We start from the raw sequence: 23,144 nt of genomic DNA on the forward strand, positions 1-23,144 counted from the left end.
GATGAGGCTCATGAGCTCTAGCGAGAGAGAGAGAGAAGAGAGAGAAAAGGCTGATACGTGGATTAAAATATAATATAATCTTTTACAATTGTGCTACAGTATCATCATAAATTTATGATGGTATAATTGTAAAAAATTTACAATTGAGAGACCGGGTAATACTCACTTTTGGGGCTTTGATGCTAAAATATACCTACACAAGGCATTTGAGAGACCGGGTGCTAATGCTTTTACAGCTCTCTGACAACTGGATGCTAAAAAATGGAGTGCTTGTTTGGTATGTAAGCTCAAACAAAGTTGTTTAAACATTGAAAATTGTGGGCCCAAAAAGAAAAGTGTGTTTGGTGGGAGTTTTTTTATCAAAAGTGTTTAAGTCACAATTCTCAATTTAGGGTGTTTAAAACATGTTTTATGAAAGTTGTTGAATGATTTTTTTGTAAATAAGTTGAAAGTTGTGGAGCCCATTGATAAGACTAAACTCTTTTTTTTTCCTTTCTTTTTCTCCCATCGGCTCTCCACTTTGTCCTTCTCTCTTTTTTTTCTTTTTTTCTTTTTTCTTTTTTTTTTCTCCTTAAATAAAATAGTATTATTTTCATCACTTAAAAAAAAAAAAAAACACATACACATACACATATCAAACGCAAAATTAATGTTTTTTCCATATTTTAAAATATGTTATTCGAAACATGATACCAAACACCTTTTTTGCATTATGAGTACTTCTAACACATGTTTTCACAACATTTTTTAAACCACAATTTTCACATCATTTTGAACAATAAAACTTGAACACCTCTACCAAACAGGTAATCACTGATGTGAAACTGTGTTTAAGCTTTGAAAGCTATGCTTTCTCAAATGTCCATAGAGAAGGTAATAAAGTTGTACATACACTTGCACAATACGAATGAAATGTTGAGACTTGATATGTTTCACAATGTTTAATTTTTTATTAATCTTTATTCGTAAGGAAAATTTCTATTTGCCCTTATTTAAGTGATTTTGCTTTTAAATTGTTTGATGTTTTGTATCTTCATATAAATTGTATAGTTATTAATCTCTCAAATACAAATTCTTTTTGTATTGATTTTGATGGTGAAGTATTCATCATTTAAATATGATAGAGTAATTGAAGAATACCTGAGAAATATAAAAATTCATGATTTCAAGATTTCAATTTGGGTTACACTCATCCTTGAATGCATATCTACCCATTAATTCACCCAATATTATCTTTTTGCAATAGTAAAGTGGTTCTAAACATCAAATAATTCATTCGCCATTTAAAATTATATCTACACAAAATTTATTTGCTAATTCCAAATTTGTTAAATTTTTAAATCCTTCTTTTGATAAATCACAAAGTTTAAGCTTCATCAATAATTTTAAGTGTTGGGTATGTTTTAAAATTATTGGGTGTAATTTGAAACTTAAGCCCATGAACTTTGGTTGGAAAGCCCAAGCCCAAGCTCTAGAATATTCCTACAGGCATGTGAGTTGTTGGCAGCAAACAAAACCCCAAATTTTCTCCTCTTTTCTTAACAACAGCTCAGCCAACACCTTCCCCACTTTTTACAAAAAATACACAATGGTTGTGCATCAATGGGAAACAAAAACTTCCCCAATTTCATCTTTCTCTTTGCACCCATTTTCCCTGGACTACTTCCTTTTAAGAGCCTAAGAGTTTTAAATTTTATAGAGAAGATTAGTTGTTAAAGATCAAAACTTACTTTGATACTTTTATCCTCTAGTTTTTACTGAAAAAATTCTCTTGGGCATTTGTGATGAGTTTGAACTCTGTTTGTGAGTGCACATTATCAGTGTTGCCGTTGTATCCTGGAGAGTGACCACTTGAGCCATTTACACTGACGAATTCATTCCAATGGGGGCGAAATCGCTTCTTAAGGACCATGGATTTAATTAGTTCTATATCTCGGCGATAAATTTTACTTAATCCTTAATTTTATACGTTTTAAACTTGTCAATTTTATTTATAAGTTAATCTGAGCAAATCTTGTTTTACTGATATATTATTGATATTGCCTTGTAATTTTGTTAATTAATTTGAGCAATCATCAACACTATATTTCCAACAATCTTAAGAAGCGATTTTTGTTCTTATTAATTAACAAAATGTATGATATTCCTAATATTGTCTTAGAATATGAGATAGCACTTGTTTTGAAAATGAAGTTAGTCAATAACATAACTAATTGGGTAGTGGACACTAGGGCTACTAGACACATTTGCTCAAGCAAGGAGTTATTTCTTAATTATGAGGAAGTAACAAATGAAGAGAATGTTTATTTGGGAGACTCTGGAACTGCAAGAGTTGCTAAAAAGGGAAAGGTACTTCTGAAATTTACTCCTGGTAAGTCATTAGCTTTGTACTCTATTCTTCATGTTCCTAACATGTGTAGAAATTGTGTCTGGGTTCTTGCTCAATAAGGTTGGCCTAAAACTTGTTTTTGAATCTAATAAGAGTGTCCTTAGTCAAAATGGTGATTTAGTGGGCAAGGGATTTTGTCATAAAGGCTTATTTGTGCTTGAAACTGATTGTGAGAACATGAATATATCTAGTAACTCTTCTGCTTATATGGTTGAGTCTTTGGATCTTTGGCATGGTAGGCTAGGGCATGTGAATGTTGCAACCATCAAAAGAATGAAACAAATGGTCCTAATTCCAAACTTAACTAATTCAGAGCATTCAAAATGTGAAATATGTGTAAAAGCAAAACATTTCAAAAAACCTTTCAAAACTGTTGAAAGGAGCTCTGAACTTTTAGAATTCATTCATGGTGACTTAGGAGACTTCAAAAATTATATGAGTAGAGTTAAAAAATATTATATGAAATTTATAGATGACTACTCTAGATATACAAGAGTATACCTTTTAAGTAGAAAAGATGAAGCTGAAAACATGTTCATAAAATTTAAGACAGAAGTTGAAATTCAGAAAAATAAGAAAATTAGAAGGCTTAGGTCTGAGAAGAATATGGTTCAGCTTTGCTTAAAAAAATTTGTGAAGAAAATGGTATTGTTCATAAAGTCATTGCATCCCGTACACCTGAACAAAATGGAATAGCTGAGAGGAAAAATAGAGCCCTAAAAGATATGATGAATGCCATGCTCATTAGCTTTGGTCTTCCTTCCAACATGTGAGGGGAGGCTATCCTTTCTGCATGTCATGTATTAAACAGAGTCCCACTATTTTACCACATCACTTTACAAAACACCCAACATCAGTGGTTTTATTTTAGCATTTAACATAATAAAATAATATATTTACTACAATAAATAACAACTATCACCACCAACACAATAAAATAATACAACTTTTAATAAATATATATATATATATATATATTTTACTATCTTAGCTACAATGCACAACTAAAGATAGTTGTGCACACAGCCAAATTTTTTGGCTTTCCCTCCACCATTGCAGAATGCTTTTTAGTATTGATAGTGCTAAAATAGCAACATGGTTTTTTAGCACCACGAATACTAATGCTCTTAGGCGATGGAGTGAATAACACATACAATATTGGAGACAACATAAGCTCTACTTTGGACAACAGGTTGAAACGGGACAAAAAATGGTAATGGTTAATAACAACCGTTTCAAATTAATTAATTCCCCTCAATATTATGTGAGAGAAGGACGTACATATTTATTGTAAATTCCAAAATATTCTATAATTACCTTAATTATGTACCCAAGACCAATTAAGCAAAAATAATGAACCCTAGAGAGTTTACCCCAAATTTATAAGAAAACAAGGAGCAAGTCTTAAATTTTGAAGTGAATTATCCTTAAAAGACGGTTAAAATTCTTATATAATTCCTTCAATATCTCTAATTCAGTGATATTGAGAGAGACTGGGGCAAACTTACCCACTTTTTGCAAGGAAAAAAAATCCTATATATGTATATGATTCTTTATCATATAGAAAGAAATTAAAATCCAATTGAATCTGCCAAAATTGGACTTTTGGCATCCATTATATGAACAAGGATCGGAAGACAAGGATTTTGAACAACGAATTTAAATTTTAACTCAGAATGTAAAAATTGCCAACTTTCAAAAACCACAACCAAAAAAAAAAAAGAGAGAGAAATGAATAACAAGCAATATTGTTATACCAAAAGTGTGTATGAATTCACATCCAAATCTTTGGATATGAAATCTTGTTTCTAGAAATTAATGGGTAAATTAATTGATCGTTATAGCTACTAGGCTACAACATCCAATGTTGTTGCACCTCATGCAACAATGTTTATCATCATTAGCAGATGCTAGAAAGTAACGAAAGTTAAAAAGTAAATAAACTTGGGGACACTTCCCTTAAATCTACCAACAAAAACAAAAGTTAAAAAAATAAAAATAAAAACAGCTGATTTTCAGTTTTTGAGAATAAATTGGATTTTTAAGGACCCATTGCAATGACCGATGGCTTAGTTTGGACTTTCTGCCTCAGAAACAAAAGGGTAAATTAATTGATCATCATAGCTACAACATCCAATTTTTTTGCAGCTGATGTCGAATTGTTTATCATCATCAGCAGATAGTTTACAAATTAATTTACACGACATTATAACGTAGGAAACTTAAATCTACAAACAAAAACAAAAGAGAAGGAGTAACACTTTCTGAAAGAATAAAAAAAATTCTAGGGATTGGGTAAATGAAAGAGAAGACCCAGAAGAGGCTAACATAGCTCTAAAAAAAATCTCTTTATCTCCCCGTTAGGTCTCATACATGAAGAGTAAGTCAGTATTTCTTATATACTACATATTACAATAAACTTTCTGTACAAGATACTAAAATTACGTTTTATAATTATAGAATAAAAGAAGAATTGCAGGAACCGGTTATTTAGTGTATAGCTAGACTTTCCAAGAATGACAATATCTTTTGCTTATTTGGTGCTCCTAGAATCATAATAAGTTATTTCCTCAACTTATTTGATTTTGTTAGAATTATGAATTTATGATGAGTAATTTCCTTGACTGGTTTGATCACACTATTACAAGCGAACAACATTCAATGTTGGAGTTCATGCTTGTAACATGCAGATTGTCAGGAAACTTTACAAAACCAATAACGTAGCATTAAACTTTAAATTTCCTCCTAAGTCGAAACAACTCCGTTTCTGGGTCTATGACTTTTTTATTAGGTTCAAAATTGTAAATATTTTTATGCAAGATATTCACAGATTGCACCAAGACTTCGATTTTGAAATAAATATAATTTCCCTTTTTTTTGTGTTAATTGGGATTATTTACCCATTCGATTGCTCTACTCATCTAAAAGGGCATAGATAAAATTCATCACATATAGTTTAAAAAAAAAAAAAAAAAAGAGAAAGAGGGAGACAAGGATTAAAAAGAGAAATAATAAAAAGGGATACTAATAAAATAGATTCATGCCATATACATAAGACAATAGTCAATAGCCAACAATTCAAATACTTTGTCCAAAGAGTGCAAAACAAGCATTACCATAAGTAGTCCTCACATATCCCAAAAAGCCAAAACAGAAATAAAATTGTTAACAATAAGCCCTAAATGAAACCCAGCAGAAATTGATCAATACTACTCTTCACCTATTGCTGGAATAAACATCCTCAGAACACCATTTTTCACATCAGTTTTGATGTCCCCAATCTTTTTCACATCAAAGGGTCCAAATCTACCTTTATAGGTCCTACCACTCTCCTCGTGATTAGACTCCTTCCCAGCTTCACCAGAGAACAAAACATGACCATTTTCCACGCCAACACTCACCTTGTCCTTAGTGACTCCAGCCATGTCCACCCACACAAAAAAACCATCCTTCAGCTCTTTTGCTCCATATGATTCTTTGGGCCCTTTGGTTTGGAATGGGTGACACGCTGTACGTAAACGTCCTGGCTTATCTGGACCCAGAGAAACGCAAAAATTATTATTATTAAAGCTCAAAATAACAAATGAAACCCAACACGTACACACACAAACACAAAAGAACTAAATTTGGAGACACCTTCAGCAAAATCTTCATCCGATTGAGGCATGGAAGTGTCCACATGATGAGGACCATGAGTGCAACAAGTATTACTGTTCTTCATATTCTTCAATTTCTTCTGTTAAACAAGTAATATAATTATATTTACTAACACAAAATTGCTAATAAACTAAACATAAACTCGTAAAAATGAATGGAACACTCAATTTTTATCTAATAAAAAATGATATTGACCTTAGACATTGTCATCCTCAGCACACCGTTGCTGATACTGCCATGAAGTTTTTTGACTCTACAACAACCACAACGCAGACCAATAAAACCTCCGTACTCCCTTTCCTGGTCATCGTGCTCCCATTCTTTGGGAGCTAAGCCTCCAAAGAACACGTTGTTGTCAGCATCGAGAGAGTAGTGCATGTTTTCTTTGGGGACACCTGGCATATCTACCCGCATGTATAGTTTATCATGATTTGCCAGAGCAATGCGTTCCACTGCATCTATTGGTCCACTCCTCTGAAAGGGGTTGTTAGTAGCGTAAAGCCCACCTATTTTAACACACAATAAAGAAATGAAGAAAAAGAAGGAAAATAATGAAAGAGAATGTTAAAAAGCAGCTAATAGAACAAAGAATATGTAAAACCCAAAAGAGGAAGTGAGGTAAAGACCTGAATCAGTGATTCCAAAGTCTGAAAAGTAAGGACCCTCGGGCTTGGGGGGACTCTGGGTTGGAGAAGTTGAAACTGAAGAAGCCATTTTTCAAAAGTTGAAGAGAATAAAGGAGGTGAGGGTTTGAGTAAAAAGGGTTTTGTGGAAAGGAGAGGAAGGGTTTTGCCTTTTGAATATTGTGCTACTAGAGAGGAAGGGTTTTGCGTTGAATGGTTGTGTCTCTTTGTATCTGCTATAGTACTGTGTCTGCCACACTCACGCACACAAAAAGAGCGTGAGAGAGAGAGGAACGTAGGGGGTAAAACGGTCACTGCGAAATTAACATGGGCTAGTCTCTTGTTTGGGAGGAAGAGCATACATGGTAACGTATCGGATGATGATTGGATGATATTTGTTCTACAAGTACTGTCCTAGGGGAATTGGACCATGGTCAGAGGATACTGTTCTCCTGAGTACCAGTACGGCAGTGCGCATTCCAATACCATTCCAAATTTATTTCTGTTTTACACTTTTGCGTTCAATATTCGTACTGCTCTTCTATCGCCTTCTGTCATATTCTTAACCACAGTTTGTTTGAAAATTTAGGTATTGTTTGGTAAGCGAGTATAAATATATATTTTTAGTTTTTAACTAAAATTACATGTATTTTTATATATATTTTTTAATTATATATATATATTATTTTAAAATTAAATATTATTATTTAAATATATGTACTAAACAAGTCCATAATTGGCCGGTTTAATTTAATGTCTATATAGCTTTCTTTCATCTTGTATAAATTCTTCTCACAAATATTTATATATATATATATATATATATATTGTGGGGCTCAATAGTTTGTGGCCCTGGCCCATTTATTCATTGGGGCCTAAGGCCCGAGCCGAGAAGGGTCATAGCCCAGGATCGGTAATACAAGTACAAAATAGCCTTGGGACACAACCGAGGACAATTCGATCCTCGGCATGTCCGAGGTCTCACAAGAAGGAAGGACAATAACGACATAGAAATAGCTTGGGAAAAAATCTAAAATATCTGCGTCAATAGAAAAGGGTACGCTGGGAAGTATAACGACCAGGGAAAGCTGCCCTTACTGCCATTCAATACTCTGCACCTGACAGAGCCATATTCTCCAGCTTTTACAACCACCCCCAACCACTCTGGGTATGGGCTGATGGGACAAGTATCAGTCTTGGAATGCCGATCCTACACGTAGACGAAGGATAATGAACACAGGCTAGTATAAAAGGAAAAGTAAGCAATCCAGATAGGTGGCTGGGAAAAATGGCCAAAAATCAGAGTCTCCCAGCCCGCCTCCAGGGGAAAGACTCCTAGGGCGAAAACGACTTAATCATGTATGAACACCACGAGAAACCCACCGTTTGGTGACTGAGGCCTAGCCTTTCAAACCCATGCTCTACAAATGATATTGTTTGGGTATTTTTACGTGCGAACCCAACACTGTTACGGTTCGTTACAAATCGAGTCCTTACAATTGGCGCCGTCTGTGGAGAAGGCTTGTGTGCTGGCATAGGCGGCAGGTCGAGACAGTTCCCTTGTCATTTCTAGCGGCCGGCTGTTGTGTTCTAGCGTAAAGTTCCACTAGAGGCTATGTTTCTTTACTAGGGGCTACACTTTGTAGCATCAGCCGCACTGATGGTTCTAGGGGATCGGCCGAGGAGCTAATTCCCTCAAAACCAGGGTCTCATGCCATAGCCGAGGGGTTATTTCCCCCAACTACTTATCAAAAATCAAGTTTTGGACAGAACCAAGGTATTGCATGGTCCTCGGACTCAAACCTATGGGGAAACCAACTACTTATCAAAATCAAGTTTTGGACAGAACCAAGGTATTGCATGGTCCTCGGACTCAAACCTATGGGGAAACCAACTACTTATCAAAATCAAGTTTTGGACAGAACCAAGGTATTGCATGGTCCTCGAACTCAAACCTATGGGGAAACCAACTACTTATCAAAATCAAGTTCTGGACAGAACCAAGGTATTGCATGGTCCTCGGACTCAAACCTATGGGGAAACCAACTACTTATCAAAATCAAGTTCTGGACAGAACCAAGGTATTGCATGGTCCTCGGGCTCAAACCTATGGGGAAACCAACTACTTATCAAAATCAAGTTCTGGGCAGAACCAAGGTATTGCATGGTCCTCGGACTCAAACCTATGGGGAAACCAACTACTTATCAAAATCAAGTTTTTGACAGAACCAAGGTATTGCATGGTCCTCGGACTCAAACCTATGGAAAGATCGGCTACTTAAGAAAAATTTTAAGTTGCTCAATCCTTGGCTCAAATACCAGAAAAAGGTTAAGGCTATGAAAGTTGTTAGGAAGATGGTGAAACGCCCTATTACTCAGCAACCTGGAGGGGCTGTTCATTTTTGGGTTATATGTCTTCGGATGATTACCTCCTATACCGTGCCGAGCATTCAGTTGTCATCTCTACTATTTTGGGGTAAGTGTTGTTTTTCTCAGGTCGGCATTATTGTGCCAGACAACTCTATTAAATTCATGATAATATCTTTTCCTTAGCAAGAGTTTTGACCCTAAGTGTCATTTGTTCAAGTCGGTATTATTGTGCCGAACAGCACTCGTAAGTTCATAATAGTACCTTTTTCCTTGATAAGGGATTTCGGTCCTAAGTATTGTGCTCTCAGGTCGGCGGTATTGTGCCAGACCGCCCCAATAAGCTCATCACAATATCCTGTCTTTTTCTTCTTAATATGGTTTCAGCCCTAAGTATCATTTGTTCGATTCAGTATTATTAAGTCGGATAGTTTCAATAAACACAGAGTAAGATCTTTCTATTAACTGAGATCTCGGTCCTAGACGTCGGTCAAAGTGTAAAAATAAAAAGAATTCACAAGATAATATGTCTATTCACGGCGTAACCATTTCAGAAATAAAGAGATAGAACATGTGAAATAAAGCAATAACGACTTTTATTAATATAAAGAGGTATTACAACGTACAAAGAAGGGCTTAAACAAGTCTATACAAAAGGTGGATTACAAAAACAATAAAAAAAAAACAACAACAACAATATGACAAATAAGCAGTCACATGTCTTTTTAAACTCGTCTCCGAAGTCCTTCCAAACTCTGCCCCAGTAGCGCCTATATTGAGAGGAGGACCTTCTTCAGAAGAAGAAGGAGGAGATGAAGAGAAGGAAGGAGGAGAAGAAAAGGAAGAAGGAAAAGCACCAGGATGGATCTGGTGGTGGAAAGAAGAAGAAAGAGAGGCAAAAGGAGGCACCAGTGAACGAAGAGAGGAAGAAGCGGGGGCACTTAGTCCCTGCGTCAGTCCTGACTCCTAACACGCTGGTGCCATGTTAGCTATGCTCATGAGAGAGCGGCTGGTACTGATAATGGGTGACCCCAGCTCAGTCGCGTCGAAAGTTTGACGTGAAGAGCCCCTGCTTCGGATTTTGGCTGAAAGGAAGGTAAGAAGGATCTTGAGTCTCCGTCATTCCTGCCCTGACCGAGCCATTTTGAGCTTCATTAGAACATGGTGTTTCTGGGAGGGGTATGGTTCCTTCATTACTTACTCCTATGTCGAACGTATCACAATTTAAGGTGTAACTAGCGGGTAAAGTAAACTCTGGAGGAGGCTAAGGGTTTCAGATTTCAGAAGGATTAAAAGGGTCTCTATACAAGAGAAATAACCTCTTGCTTTTCTTCTTATATGAAGGGCAAAACGGAAGGTATTTAATCTGTCTAGATTTTCAAGAAAATCTGTAAACGAGAATGTATCCATTCCACTTCCCCACATCGTCAACAAACCGTCGAATTTAAATAGCCTCATAAATGGAAATTATTAAAGGCGCGTTACGGATAATCAAACGGCAGGAGCGCATTGTGAATGAATTCATAGGAATGTCTCGTAGTCCGGTATGTTTCCTAGGTAGATGAAGAGACATCAGCATTAATGAAGGACAGAGTTAAACGAGCCATAATAAAGGCTTGGCATTACCAAAACCCTCCTCTCCAACCAAGAGGTCGGACAGCAGGATTTTGAGGGGCTATTATGGGGCCCAATAATTTGTGGCCCTGGCTCATTTATTCATTGGGGCCTAAAGCCTGAGCCGAGAAGGGTCATAGCCCAGGATCGGTAATACAAGTACAAAATAGCCTTGGGACACAGCCGAGGACAATTCAGTCCTCGGCATGTCCGAGGTCTCACAAGAAGGAATGATAAAAACGACATAGAAACAGCTTGGGAAAAAATCTAAAATATCTGCGTCAATAGAAAAGGGTACGCTGGGAAGTATAACGACCAGGGAAAGCTGCCCTTACTGCCATTCAATACTCTGCACCTAACAGAGCCATATTCTCTAGCTTTTACAACCACCCCCAACCACTCTGGGTATGGGCTGATGGGACAAGTATCAGTCTTGGAATGCCGATCCTACACGTGGACGAAGGATAATGAACACAGGCTAGTATAAAAGGAAAAGTAAGCAATCCAGACAGGAGGCTGGGAAAAATGGCCAAAAATCAGAGCCTCCCAGCCCGCCTCCAGGGGAAAGACTCCTAGGGCGAAAACGACTTAATCATGTATGAACACCACGAGAAACCCACCGTCTGGTGACTGAGGCCTAGCCTTTCAAACCCACGCTCTACAAATGATATTGTTTGGGCCTTTTTACGTGCGAACCCAACACTGTTACGGTTCGTTACAAATCGCATCCTTACATATATATATATATATATATATATATATTTGTATAAATAAATTTGTATCACCAGTCCTGTATTTATATTCTGGACAATTGATAAAGCATCCTATATTTAGAACAAATAAATATAGACCCATGTAATATGGTTTATTTATAATTTTTTTGAGAGTCATTGATTGTTTATATTGATTTTAAATCTACCGATTACCAGCTGGAAAAATAATTTTTTCGGTGTTCGCCATAATTCTGAGTGGAAACACTATATGGTGATATTTAATTAGTGTTTCAAGGGCAAAACTTAAGGGTTTTTTTTTTTTTTTTTTTTTTTTCCTGATAAAAAAAGATAGGAGAAGGTAACTAGAGAGTTACAGTATTTTTAGTACTCTCTTAAATACCAAAAAGAATTTTTTATTATTTTTTAGTGTGAGAGCCAAGAAAAAAGATTACATGAAATAAGTCCATTAAATTATTGGGTGCAAAGATGTAAAAAGGCTATAGAGAGATAATTGTTTTAAAATTTATTTTAATAATCAAAATTATCAATTAAGGTTAAAAATAGAGCTTATCAAAATTTATAACTTAAGTGTATATACCTGTGTGAGAGCCTAATCTATATATAAAATAATAGGTGAAGCAGAGAGAAACTCAAATTGCAATTTCAAATTAGAACTCTAATTTTGTGCCACATGTCCAAATTGCAATTCCAAATTAGAACTCTAATTGTGTGATATGTGTCTAGATTCTTGTGAGAACCACACCAATTTCAATAATTTTGTGCCAGGTGTCTTAAATTATTTGTTGGTGCCAAAAATTCCAATGTCCATTCTGAATTAATCACTTGATTTGTCTTGGACTTGCGGATAAGCATTATGGCCTCAATAATAATATTTACCAATCTCAATACAATATTTTCAATCTCAATATAGTATTTACGACTATATGATCTTGAAAGAAGAGAACGTTTAGGTTGATTCCCTTTATATATCATCTATAATCATCATATATATATATATATATATATACACACACACACACACATAACCAATTCTTTCTCTCACAAACAATTTTCAATTCAACCTATTCTAAATATCATTCTTCACCAGTTACAGAGTTTGAGTTCTCTTCCAAGGTTTACCTTTTCTCTGCAATCTTTTTCTCTTCTTATTTTTTTATTTTTTATTTTTTTTAATGACATCTATCAGTTTGTATGTACACATCACTTTAATGTTTGCAATTAAGTGGTATTGGGTATTCCCGTTGCATAGCATGTGCGTAGGATATTCAAACCTTGGCTCGATTTAATGTTGAAGTGAAAAGTATTTTAATAATGAAGTTGGAATCATTAGTGGTATTACTGGCTTTTGATGGCTATTAACATCAATATCTTAATTTTGTACATACTCTTGGATGGGATAGTTTGATAGTTTGAACTTTGAAGTGGTTGTATTTTCAGGAAAAATTAGTGTTTGCAAATAGGAAATAAGCGTGAACTTCAAACTCAGGAGTAGCAAGAAGAGAGGTGTGAGAATGTTTCCTGTGTTGGGTCAGAGTTCTTGTCCATTAGGAATTAAAAAACTACTCTCTTTTTTCCTAGACCAAAAGATGTATATAGGTACTTCATGTTTGTGCTGCTTTTAAGATTGACTTTTTTGATATAATTGGAAGGCATTGTATATGAACTTCTTAAAGCAATTTTCTCTTCTCCTAAATGATGTTGTGGACATATTTTTGCTGAGATAAAAGTCCTTATATGTTCCTTTCATACTTGGGATATCTACTGCGCTACTAATCTATTAATGTTGCAGCTAAGAATTTGACTCAATTTGCAATTCGTCAGAGTTAATGTTGCATCTATAGAGCAATTTCCATTGTTGAAAGATGTGTTTATTCACATTCTCTATTGCATTAACATTTTTATTTGATAGTTTTAGCGCACCAAAAAAAAAAAAAAAAAAACATTTTTATTTGAGGCTCAAGAGACAAACCCGAAAATGAGTAAAAGAAGCAAAGGAAGTACATTGTTCCTAATTTTTCTTGGAGTGAAAAAGTCTATGGAGTAAGATCCATTGGCTTTGATTTGTTGTGTGCTTCTTTTATTTTGGAATCAATAGATTAGTTGGTAGTGAATTTGGGTTTCTTTTATTTTTGTATACATAGATCTGTATAGTAGTAGAAGATTGAAAATAAATGACCTTTAGATAACCACTCTACACCATGCAATCTTCATGACTAGCCTAGCAATTAGGATGCCCAAAATGCAATATAAATTAAGTATTATATTTGTAAGGACCAGATTTGAGTTCCTAGCCCACTATGTGGATGGACCAACAGCAAAACTTTTATCCCTATTGAAAAATATATGGATTTAGTAGAAGGTAGGCATGGTTTTTTTTTTTTTTTTCCTATTCAATTACCATTTCAAATTGTATAAAACTATTCCCTTTTTTGATTTGGGAAATTATCATTCATTCATTCATTCAGTTCTTTCTTTGCTGAATTTATTTGTATTAAGGAACTATCATTTTGTATGTGAATGTTCTACTTTATGAAATGGGCAGTACTTTTATGATTTCTTCTTTTCATTTTGCTTTGTTACAGTGTGAAACTTGGAAAACATTTGTTTGTTTATATGTGAATTTGATTTGGTATTTGATGTTTACTATTAATTAAAGCCAATTTTTTTTTTTTTAATAATTTTGTTTATGAATTCACGGTGTTGAATGGGAAGCCAAGTCCAAAGAAGAAGAAGAAATTGTCAATTCTTCCCCTTTATCATATCTCTTATTTGGTGTTTTTGCTTTTCTATTGATTTCAATATTTGTTTTATATTGAAGTATTAAGTGCTTTTTCTTTTCTCTCTTTTACTATGAATTGCCTGCATTGCCATTAATTTTGTTACTGACAATAATTCCAATTTTTGTATCTTTTTGGTTTCATATGTTTGAAGAAATTTCGATGAGAAGGGTTAACAAGAAAATTGATAATCATGTCAGTTGAATAATCCCAATTTTTTTGTTGGTAAACCTCATTGATAAATGGGTTTTCAAAACAGATAAAAATTGTTCATGTGTGTTTCATTAGATTTATTGCAAAAATGAAAGTAGTGACATGTAATCTATCTCTATTGTTGTTGGGCATGGAAAACACAGATTGACTATGCTTCAACCTCTCTCTCTTAAGGATTTTCCATTATCTATTTTTGTTTTTTTCAAATCAATTTTTTCCTTGGTTTCTCAATTCCCATCAAACTATTCAAAGAAAGGCTTGAATTGAATTTTTGGTCAATTGTTTCTTAATTCTGATTTTATTTTAGGGTGAGTGGAAGAAAAGGCAAGCAGATGTAGAAGCTATCCAGGAAGCCAGACGTAAGATAAAGCTTAAGAGATAAAGCAGCACGACAAGCATTAGGCCATTGTGACTGAACAAATATGAGGTAATGTTTAGTACTGTGTAGTGCCATGTTATTGAGATATATGCGACTGCATGAGAATTGTATTTTCTCATGTAATCTTGATGTTATGAGTCTGATGTTGCGTTTTAGATCCTCTTTATGATCATCAATGACTGATTAAACAACTCAAAAAATTTTACCTACTAAATGCAGGTTATAAGAGTTGGGATAGTAGCTTGATGCCAGATTAGCAAGTGAGGGAGACAGAGGAGAGTGAAGGAGAGAGAGAGAGAATAAGAAAGATAAGAAAATGCTTTAGATTACTACACCAACACTACCCAATATATATATTTCTAAAATCTATGTGTTTTGAGTAGTTGATAGGCTAAATCTAGAAAATTCAGAGTACGTTTTATGGAATTTCTCATAGAAGCTTTATTGTTTTCTAAAATAAATTTGTTATCTGGTGTTTATTTCCCTATTTGATGCGGAAAGCTAAATATTATAAACAATTATTCTTTTTTCCTTCTATAATGGTTTTAATCAGATAAGAATGATCTTATTTTGTAGTTAATATTTTCAATTGTAGATTAGGAGCTGCATTCAAAAGAATTATGTTCTTCCATCCTTTATAAAGACAAACCATGTCATCATTTATGACATTAGTAATAAAAACAATCGATTGATATTGATATTAATTCAAATTTTTATAAATACTGCCTTACCTTATGACAATAGTAAGCTAGAAGTTTAGTTTTTATTTTATTTGTAAATTCTTACAATCATGGACCAACAAAATTAGTGATCTGCTATTTGCTCCAAAGTTAACATTGATAGTATTATTGATGTGTAGGTGTAGAAAAAGGTTTTAAACACCCCAAAGTGGATATGGTAGGCAAGATTACCATCATGCAATTGCTGTTGAAAAGCTGTCAAACTTAAATCCTTTTGTAAGTTTTTGCTTCCTTTTAATTTCCTTCTTCTATTTGATTTGTTAAAAAAAGTTGGGATTGTCAAATGATCATCGTCCCATTTTTGTTATATCTGTGGCCTTTTGTAATTTCCTGTCACTGAATTATTTAAAAAAAAAAGTTTTGAATGTGTTTATATCTATAATTATTTATAGCTATGAATTTATTTCCTTATGCTCAACCTTTAACATTCCGATGTAGAGAGTTATTATAGTTCTTTATTTGTATGGATCATATTGTTTGAGTTTTGTATTTTGGTTTATTATCATTTACTGCTTTCATAATTTTCTACTATGTTTTGTGCCTATGAAAAACTTTTTGAATAATTTGGTGGGTTATTCCTATGAAAAGCATGATAACAAGGAATTTTGAACTACTTATTGCTTATCTAGAAAACACAATTAGATATATACAGATAAGGAAGCATTTCTTAGAAAAGAAAATTAGAGTTTAAATGAGAACCCATATCCAAAAAAATTGCTACTACTAGTAAAGTTTTTTTTAATGGGTTGCAGGGCTAAGAAAGCTATGAGTTATGACACAAACATGAGTTATGAAAACAAGTTTGAGTGATTTCTTACATGTGAAGAGTATTAAAATAAAACAATGCTTGAGTGGGTTACCTAAGAGATCTCAAATTTTAGTAAGAAGAAGAGTGCTAATTTTGAAAAAAATTGAGCATATGAGAAAAAATGATGTGGTGTTTGGCTCAGTTATTGTGGTTGTGATTTACTTATTTGTTCATAGTCAGGATTGTCCAATATATTTTTGAAGAAAGAAAGTATAGAAAAAACAAAGACAGGTTGAATGCCAAAGGATTCAAGCGAGGTTTAACATGCATTGTAAAACAGTTGGTGATGATTAGCTCTTTTTTAGTAGGATTTCTAGATGTTTCTTGCATTTATAAAGCTTGCCAAAGTGGTGAAGGAAAATTTTTAATTATTAAAGTAGGAAGTAGTTTTTTTTTATAAATGGGTGTTAATTTTGAATGGAGTTTCAATGTAAAGAAGACATGTCTGTAGTTGGGTATGACGATAATGATGATGGTGGTGGCAACAATGTTCCCTCATCGAGTAGTTTTTTCATTTTGTTATCGCAATTTTTTACCGAAAGCATTGTTTTTTACCCTAAAAAAAATCTGATTGTGATTTTTTTTTTTCCCAGCTAGCCTGGATTCTTTATCTTAATACTTACTTACATATCATTCATGTTGGGTTGGTTGTGTTTGGTTTTTGAAATACTGGAGTAATGTAATATTGGATTGGTTTTGATTAAGGTATTTGGGTTAGAATTCATTTTGTTTTGGGTTATTAACCAAATCCAAGTTAGTTTAGGTTGTAATGAAACTGTAAGTGGTGTGTCAGTATAGACTTTTTTAATATTAAATAATCACATAAGAACTATTAATTATTGTTATTAAAATTCTATCAAATATCTCCTCATTATCAATAATTTAACTTGCTTCGTTCATTGAACCAAATTTTTTTTTTCAAAAATTCTGCTTATTAGTTATTGATGCAGTTCATAAAAATACTATAATTCAATCATTTATAAATTTGATTGTGATAGTTATCTATGTATTTAATTTGAAATTCATACTAGGTGTTATTTTTCACATGTTGCTCCTCTTTATAATTTGGTTTCCTATGTTCTTTCTATTTCGTTGTTTACAAGTTCTTTGAGGGCTTCTTTTTTTAATTATTTTTCCTGGGGTTGTGATGTAAAGGTCTAAGAGTTCACAAATCACAGTGATTGAGGCATGTAATTGCGTTACAATGAATATCATAATTTAATGGTAAGTTTAGGGATTTTCCCCTTTTCTATTGATTTTAAATATATATATTCGAACATGTAATAGAATGCAAACTTGGCAAAGAAGCAGGAAATTAGGAACAATGGGCATTTTGTTCTTTGAAACTTATTTCTCTGCATCTTGCCATCCTATATCTATGGTAAGCTTTTTTGTAGCAGGCATTATTCTTTTGATGGACAATTTCTACTTGAGCATAATTTGGTTTTAATGCTCATTTGAGAAATTTGAAATTTGTAAATTCTATTAAATAGTTTACTTGCTGCAAGTATTTTGATCTCTGCTAATTTCTATGTTTTGTGTCATACTATGTGCTTTATATTTTGTTTCTAGAAGGACACCATTGTAACATATGATATATATATTTTTAATTCTATAAAAGATAGTTGGAGTTGATTTTAATTGGAGTGATATTGTATTTTATACATAGTATTCCTGCAAGTAGGACAAATGAGGGGCTGTACAACATGCCCTTGCACTAATATATATTTTACTGTGAAGGATACTTTGACGAACATTTTCTTTCATTTTTTTTTTCCTCTTTTTTATATAGGTTTGGGAAGAGTTTTAGACTTCCATTTTCTTCTCTTTTTTTCCAGCTAAAAGTACTTGCCTCTTTGTAGTAAAAAAATTTCAACTGAGGTTTTGGACTTTCTTTCATCAAAAGCCAGTGAGTTAGGCAGCTTAGATTTGGTGCAAATGTGAGTTGGGTGTTTTGTCATTTGATGAGTTGCCTTGAATGTGTTTGATTATTATTGTCAATCAGAATCACATTAGAGTTTTGAATGAGATTTACACTACTTTGACTCAAAAGAACAAAAAACTAAGCCCTCTCTCAAAAGTCTTTTTAAAGAATGGAGAATGCCAGGAAGAAATCTACACTTGACCATAAATTAGGATTTAATATTGGATTATTTCAATGAATTATGTAGATTGCTTAATCTATCCTTTGGAATTGTTTTCCCAGTTTCAGGCTTCTTTTTTTTCTTCTTTCTTAGGTAAACAATATTGAACTTCTTCTTTTCTTCGTTTGCAGCTTCATCCTGATGCCAAACTCAGGATTTAATGTCAAAATCAAAGTTTGAGAGGGAATTTGCAGCTTGAAAGTAGATGGATTTATTGCATTTTGTACGTTAATAGCAATTTCCCATTTTGATTTGCAAGGACATTCTCACAAATTTAGAGACTACTACGTCCCTCTTGGCAGATATGTTCTAAGACTTACAAGACTTACAATGAATATAAAGCATAATATTAAATTTGTATCAGCAAAAATGGTGTCCTCACACACTTTATATATAAAAGAAACTCAGGAAACATGAATTTTTTATAGTTATATTTTTTCAGTTTCTTTCATTCCTGTTGTAACAAAGAGACAAAACTAAGTTAAACATGTAAAAGGTTAAATTTTATTTGAATATTCATGTTTCATCAATAATTGTGTTGTGTCTATTGCTATGAAACAATTGTAGAGCTTGGAAAGGGTGCTCATTTCATCTTTGATTTAGTTATTTTAATTTTTCGACCAAGTCAATATAGTGTATATAATTGTATTGTGTCTGTTTGGATCAATTATATATTTGCTTGAATGCATCAAAATTTTCCTTATAATGTCTATTGAATTTTGCGTAAGAATTTGTATCATGACTATAATGTAGTGATGTCAAATAGACTATTGTTTTCTTCTCATCATCTATTGAGTATTTTTATTTTTTTGGAGAAAATCTTTTGAGTAGTTGAATGCATGCTCAGTTGCTTAATGGAACACTATGGAGTTTTACCCAAGAAATATGATGAGTTAAAACACTTTGTTTTCTGAAATAGTATGACATGGTTCAAATATATAGATCTAACAATCTAAATTTTCCTTTCCATTTCTTCTCCTCTCTTCCCTTTTTTCTTTTAAAGAAACATAATGATATCAAATTCTTATAACTTTATTTTTTTTATATATATATATATACTTCTAAGTTTTGCTAATGAAATTTTCTGGTTAATAATATGAATTTAGACTTAACCGAGCCTTTTAAATATGAATAAACTCATGATTAATAATATATTCATTCCCGTGCGGTAGCATGGGTTACATACTAGTTGCTAATAAAGCGTAAAAATTTGATGAGATTTATGTACGTTTTTACCATTGCGAGTAAGCTTGGCTCCAATAGAGAAAGAGAAGGAAAGTAAGCTTTTACCATTACCTGTACTAGATAAGTTCTCAGCCTCTTATAGGATTGAAGAAAGAAGCCTGTCTTCATATTCTCCTTTCCCTTCAATTTCGTAATAATGTGAAAAAGCAAAATGATCACATTCAATAGTTAGCATATAGAATTGTAATGTACCTTACATCCTTTAATTTTCTCATAAGGGGGCGGGGGTTATGAAAATTAAATTAATTAGAATATCACCAATATCTAAGGAAGTAGTATTATTTTATGATAGAGCAAAGCAGACAAATAACTAACCCTATGTTTGGATGAAAGCCTTCACCTTCCTCTATCCTCTCCTTATTTTTCATCTCTCACCACTCCAAACATTCCTAGGTGAAATTCTATAAACAAAAGAAGATAGATTAACTACAATCTCGCTATTGTGGCCGGAAGAAAACCATCTATAAGTTAAAATGTGTTAAGCAATTCTATAGGCACAAACTATTTTATAACATTTTTACAAATTGTTAATGTGACTAATTTTTATTGGTTCTCATCTAAACTCATCATTAGCATCACATTTTTACTTACCAATAATCACCCACTATATCTGCAATTTGTAAAATAGTTTGTGATTTTAGTATTTTCCTAAAATGTTATTCAAAATAGAGTTTTTCCTTTAAGATAATTAATTTGTGGTGTGCACTGCATTCCATTTAAAAAAGAGGTTAAGAAATATGGAGTGACAAGCTTTAAGAAAAGCTCAAGTTTACATTGGATTGGAATTTAACTATTTTCCAAATGATTAAACTTTTCTTTTTATTCTTGAAATAATTAAAACCAATCACTTAAAAAACCTTCATCAAAACCACTAGTTATCAGTGCTATCGAAAGTTAAGACAAGGACCATATATAAAATAAGAATATATTGTGAAACAAATCAATGGGAAGGCTTAAGACTACATTTTCGATTTAAATAAAATCAACTATACTAGACAAAGAAGAGCTGAGTCAAACAAGAACTGCAAACTGACTTGATTTAGGACAGTTATTAGCCTTTTATTAGGAGTCTGATCATCTGCTGCCTTTTCTAAGTTTCTCTATTTCTTTTCTTTTCTTCTTTTAAAAAGTGTCCAACTTTAGGGTTCACGTGATACGTACTATGTCTATATATGTACAAGGCATTCCTCTTTCACCACTGTTTTCGCAGTTGGTACGAAATGAAAACAAATGGACCTATCCAGAAACAAAATGGAAATATTCTATTATCTTTTTCATTTCCTTAACCTGATACTATATTGGTTTTTTTTTTCCCCAATTCCTGGCAACCTGACCTGATAGGCTGATACTCTACACTTTTGTCATAAATATTTTCTTTTGTTTACAATCATGTTTGTAATTCTCCCTGGTTTTCCTTGAATAAAAATGTCTTTTTCATGTAGAAAAAAAAAAAAAAAATCAAATAAACCCAGCAAACACAGCCATTGTGGACTCATCACTTATGTGATGAATATATACTCTTGTATAATATTACTGCATTTTTCTTATAAAAAACAAGGTATAAATATTATCTTTTCATTGCTTTAACTCCAACATGCTACAGGGTTTTATTGAAGAATACATGAGTCTTCTGGGATATATGTGTGTGTATGGTGAACTCTAATTAAGGTCGTAATCCATCATGCAATAATTCCAATTTTTCAAAAACACAATCAATGTGTGAAATAGCACAAAAAGGTAGCATTTCAAAAACCATAAGAGTAATATTGGAATTCATATTCACAGCCTAAAGGATAATAATACTAATAATAATAATTTTTTTTGAGAAAGTAATAATAATTATTTAAAAAAAGGTATCAACATTTTTTTTATAATTTGATAATTACAACAATGAAGAAATGAAAATTTGAACTTCATTTATCATTGTACCAGAAAGTGAGGCAATTCCTTCAATGTCTTGCAATCGAACGATATTGAGTTGAAATCCCTCATTCTCCAATTTTTTGTAAGCAAAAAACATAATTCCAACATAAAATTCTTTATTATATATATATATATAGAATCTTTTTTATAATAATTAATTTCATAGTTACAATAAATAAAGAAAGGGAGATTTGAATTCTAGTTTCCATTGAAATTTAGCAAAATTAAATCGAATATACCTAAATTATTATTTTTATAGCTCATGTACCTAAATTACTAGAGTAATGCTAGAAATATAAACTTTTTTACAAACAAATTTACAAAATGTTAATGTGATGAGTGGTTATTGGTAAATAAAAAAATGATGTTAATTATGGGTCTAGATAAAAACCAATAATAAGTTGAATACATTAAAAGTTGATTTGTAAAAATATTGTAAATATTTTATAACTGTAGCATTACTCAAATTACTAAAGAACTTCAAATTTAAATTTGGAATTTAATTAATAAAGGCCAACTTTCAAAACCATGATATAAGAGTATTCACAGCAGTGGAGCTAAAAATTTAGCTTTTTAGCTCCACCAAAAGTTACTTTATCTATTTTAGCTATGTACATGCTACAGCAGTGGATCTATTTTAGCTTTTAACATAATAAAATAATATATCCATTACAATAAAATAATATATCCACTACAATAAAATAATATATCCTATACAATAAACAAAAATCACAACCACCTTCAACTGCCACCGTTACCGCCACCACCGCCGCCACTACCGCCACCGCCACCACCGCTGCCGCTGCTGCCGCCGCCACCACCGCTGCCGCTGCTGCCGCCGCCACTGCCGCCACGCGACTCCATAAAATTAGAAAAAAAAAATATAAATTTCCCTGCACACAGAAAATTCCCAAACTAACATTTATATCAAAACTTGACATGTAACTTAATCTCATTAAAATGACCACAAGAAATCCTTTGTGTGCTTCTCTTTGTGGTTTTGTGCAACAAAACAAATTACAGAGACAACAAAAAATGTAAACTTCGCTGCACAAATTACAGAGAATACAAGCACTTCTATTATAAGAAAACTACACAACAAATTCCTGCAAATAGAAAATTCCCAATACATTCCAATACAAATACATTCTGTCCATTCCAATACAAATACAATCTGTCCATTCAGATGTTATACCCAGCAAAAACAACAAAAAAATCCCATAGTGCCAAATCAAAAATCACATTCCTCACACAGTTCAACATCCTTGCAAACAATCCAAAATAGTGCCAACTGCCAACACGCCATATCACATAGCTATATTTTTCACATAACACCAAGTTTAGCCGACAACACACCATTTTTCACCACAAAATAACACCATGACACAAAACCAGAAAAATTAAGCCAAAACAACGAACACCCGAATGAAAAAATTCACCGATTCATCAAAAAAAAAAAAAAAAAAAAAATTCACTGACCCGACAACAAACCATTTTTCACCACAAAATAACACCATAAATGATGATACAA

General features: G+C 33.0%; 1 protein-coding gene and 1 long non-coding RNA gene across 2 annotated transcripts; one reads left to right on the forward strand and one right to left on the reverse strand.

The window, feature by feature from the left end:
- Nucleotides 1-5,598: 5,598 nt before the first annotated feature.
- LOC126708390 (putative 57 kDa heat shock protein) lies at nucleotides 5,599-6,760 on the reverse strand. The gene is made up of 4 exons (XM_050408181.1): nucleotides 6,673-6,760; nucleotides 6,242-6,552; nucleotides 6,026-6,125; nucleotides 5,599-5,921 (listed from the first exon to the last, which is right to left on the reverse strand). Exons 1-4 carry the CDS (start codon nucleotides 6,758-6,760, stop codon nucleotides 5,599-5,601), a joined length of 822 nt encoding a protein of 273 aa, XP_050264138.1.
- Nucleotides 6,761-17,572: 10,812 nt separating this feature from the next.
- Nucleotides 17,573-18,962, forward strand: LOC126709218 (uncharacterized). The gene is made up of 2 exons (XR_007649345.1): nucleotides 17,573-17,682; nucleotides 18,577-18,962. It is a non-coding gene; the product is annotated as an uncharacterized LOC126709218 (long non-coding RNA).
- Nucleotides 18,963-23,144: the final 4,182 nt, after the last annotated feature.

This window comes from Quercus robur, chromosome 12 (assembly GCF_932294415.1).
Source record: "Quercus robur chromosome 12, dhQueRobu3.1, whole genome shotgun sequence".
Lineage (NCBI taxonomy): Eukaryota > Viridiplantae > Streptophyta > Magnoliopsida > Fagales > Fagaceae > Quercus > Quercus robur.

Bases quoted from the DNA above. Each gene is read 5' to 3' on its own strand.
- LOC126708390 (XM_050408181.1), bottom strand. From the start codon at position 6,760: ATGGCTTCTTCAGTTTCAACTTCTCCAACCCAGAGTCCCCCCAAGCCC. The intron at 6,126-6,241 runs GTCAATATCATT...CTTGTTTAACAG, and splicing joins TGAGGATGACAATGTCTAAG to AAGAAATTGAAGAATATGAA. The intron at 5,922-6,025 runs GTGTCTCCAAAT...CTCTGGGTCCAG, and splicing joins GGATGAAGATTTTGCTGAAG to ATAAGCCAGGACGTTTACGT.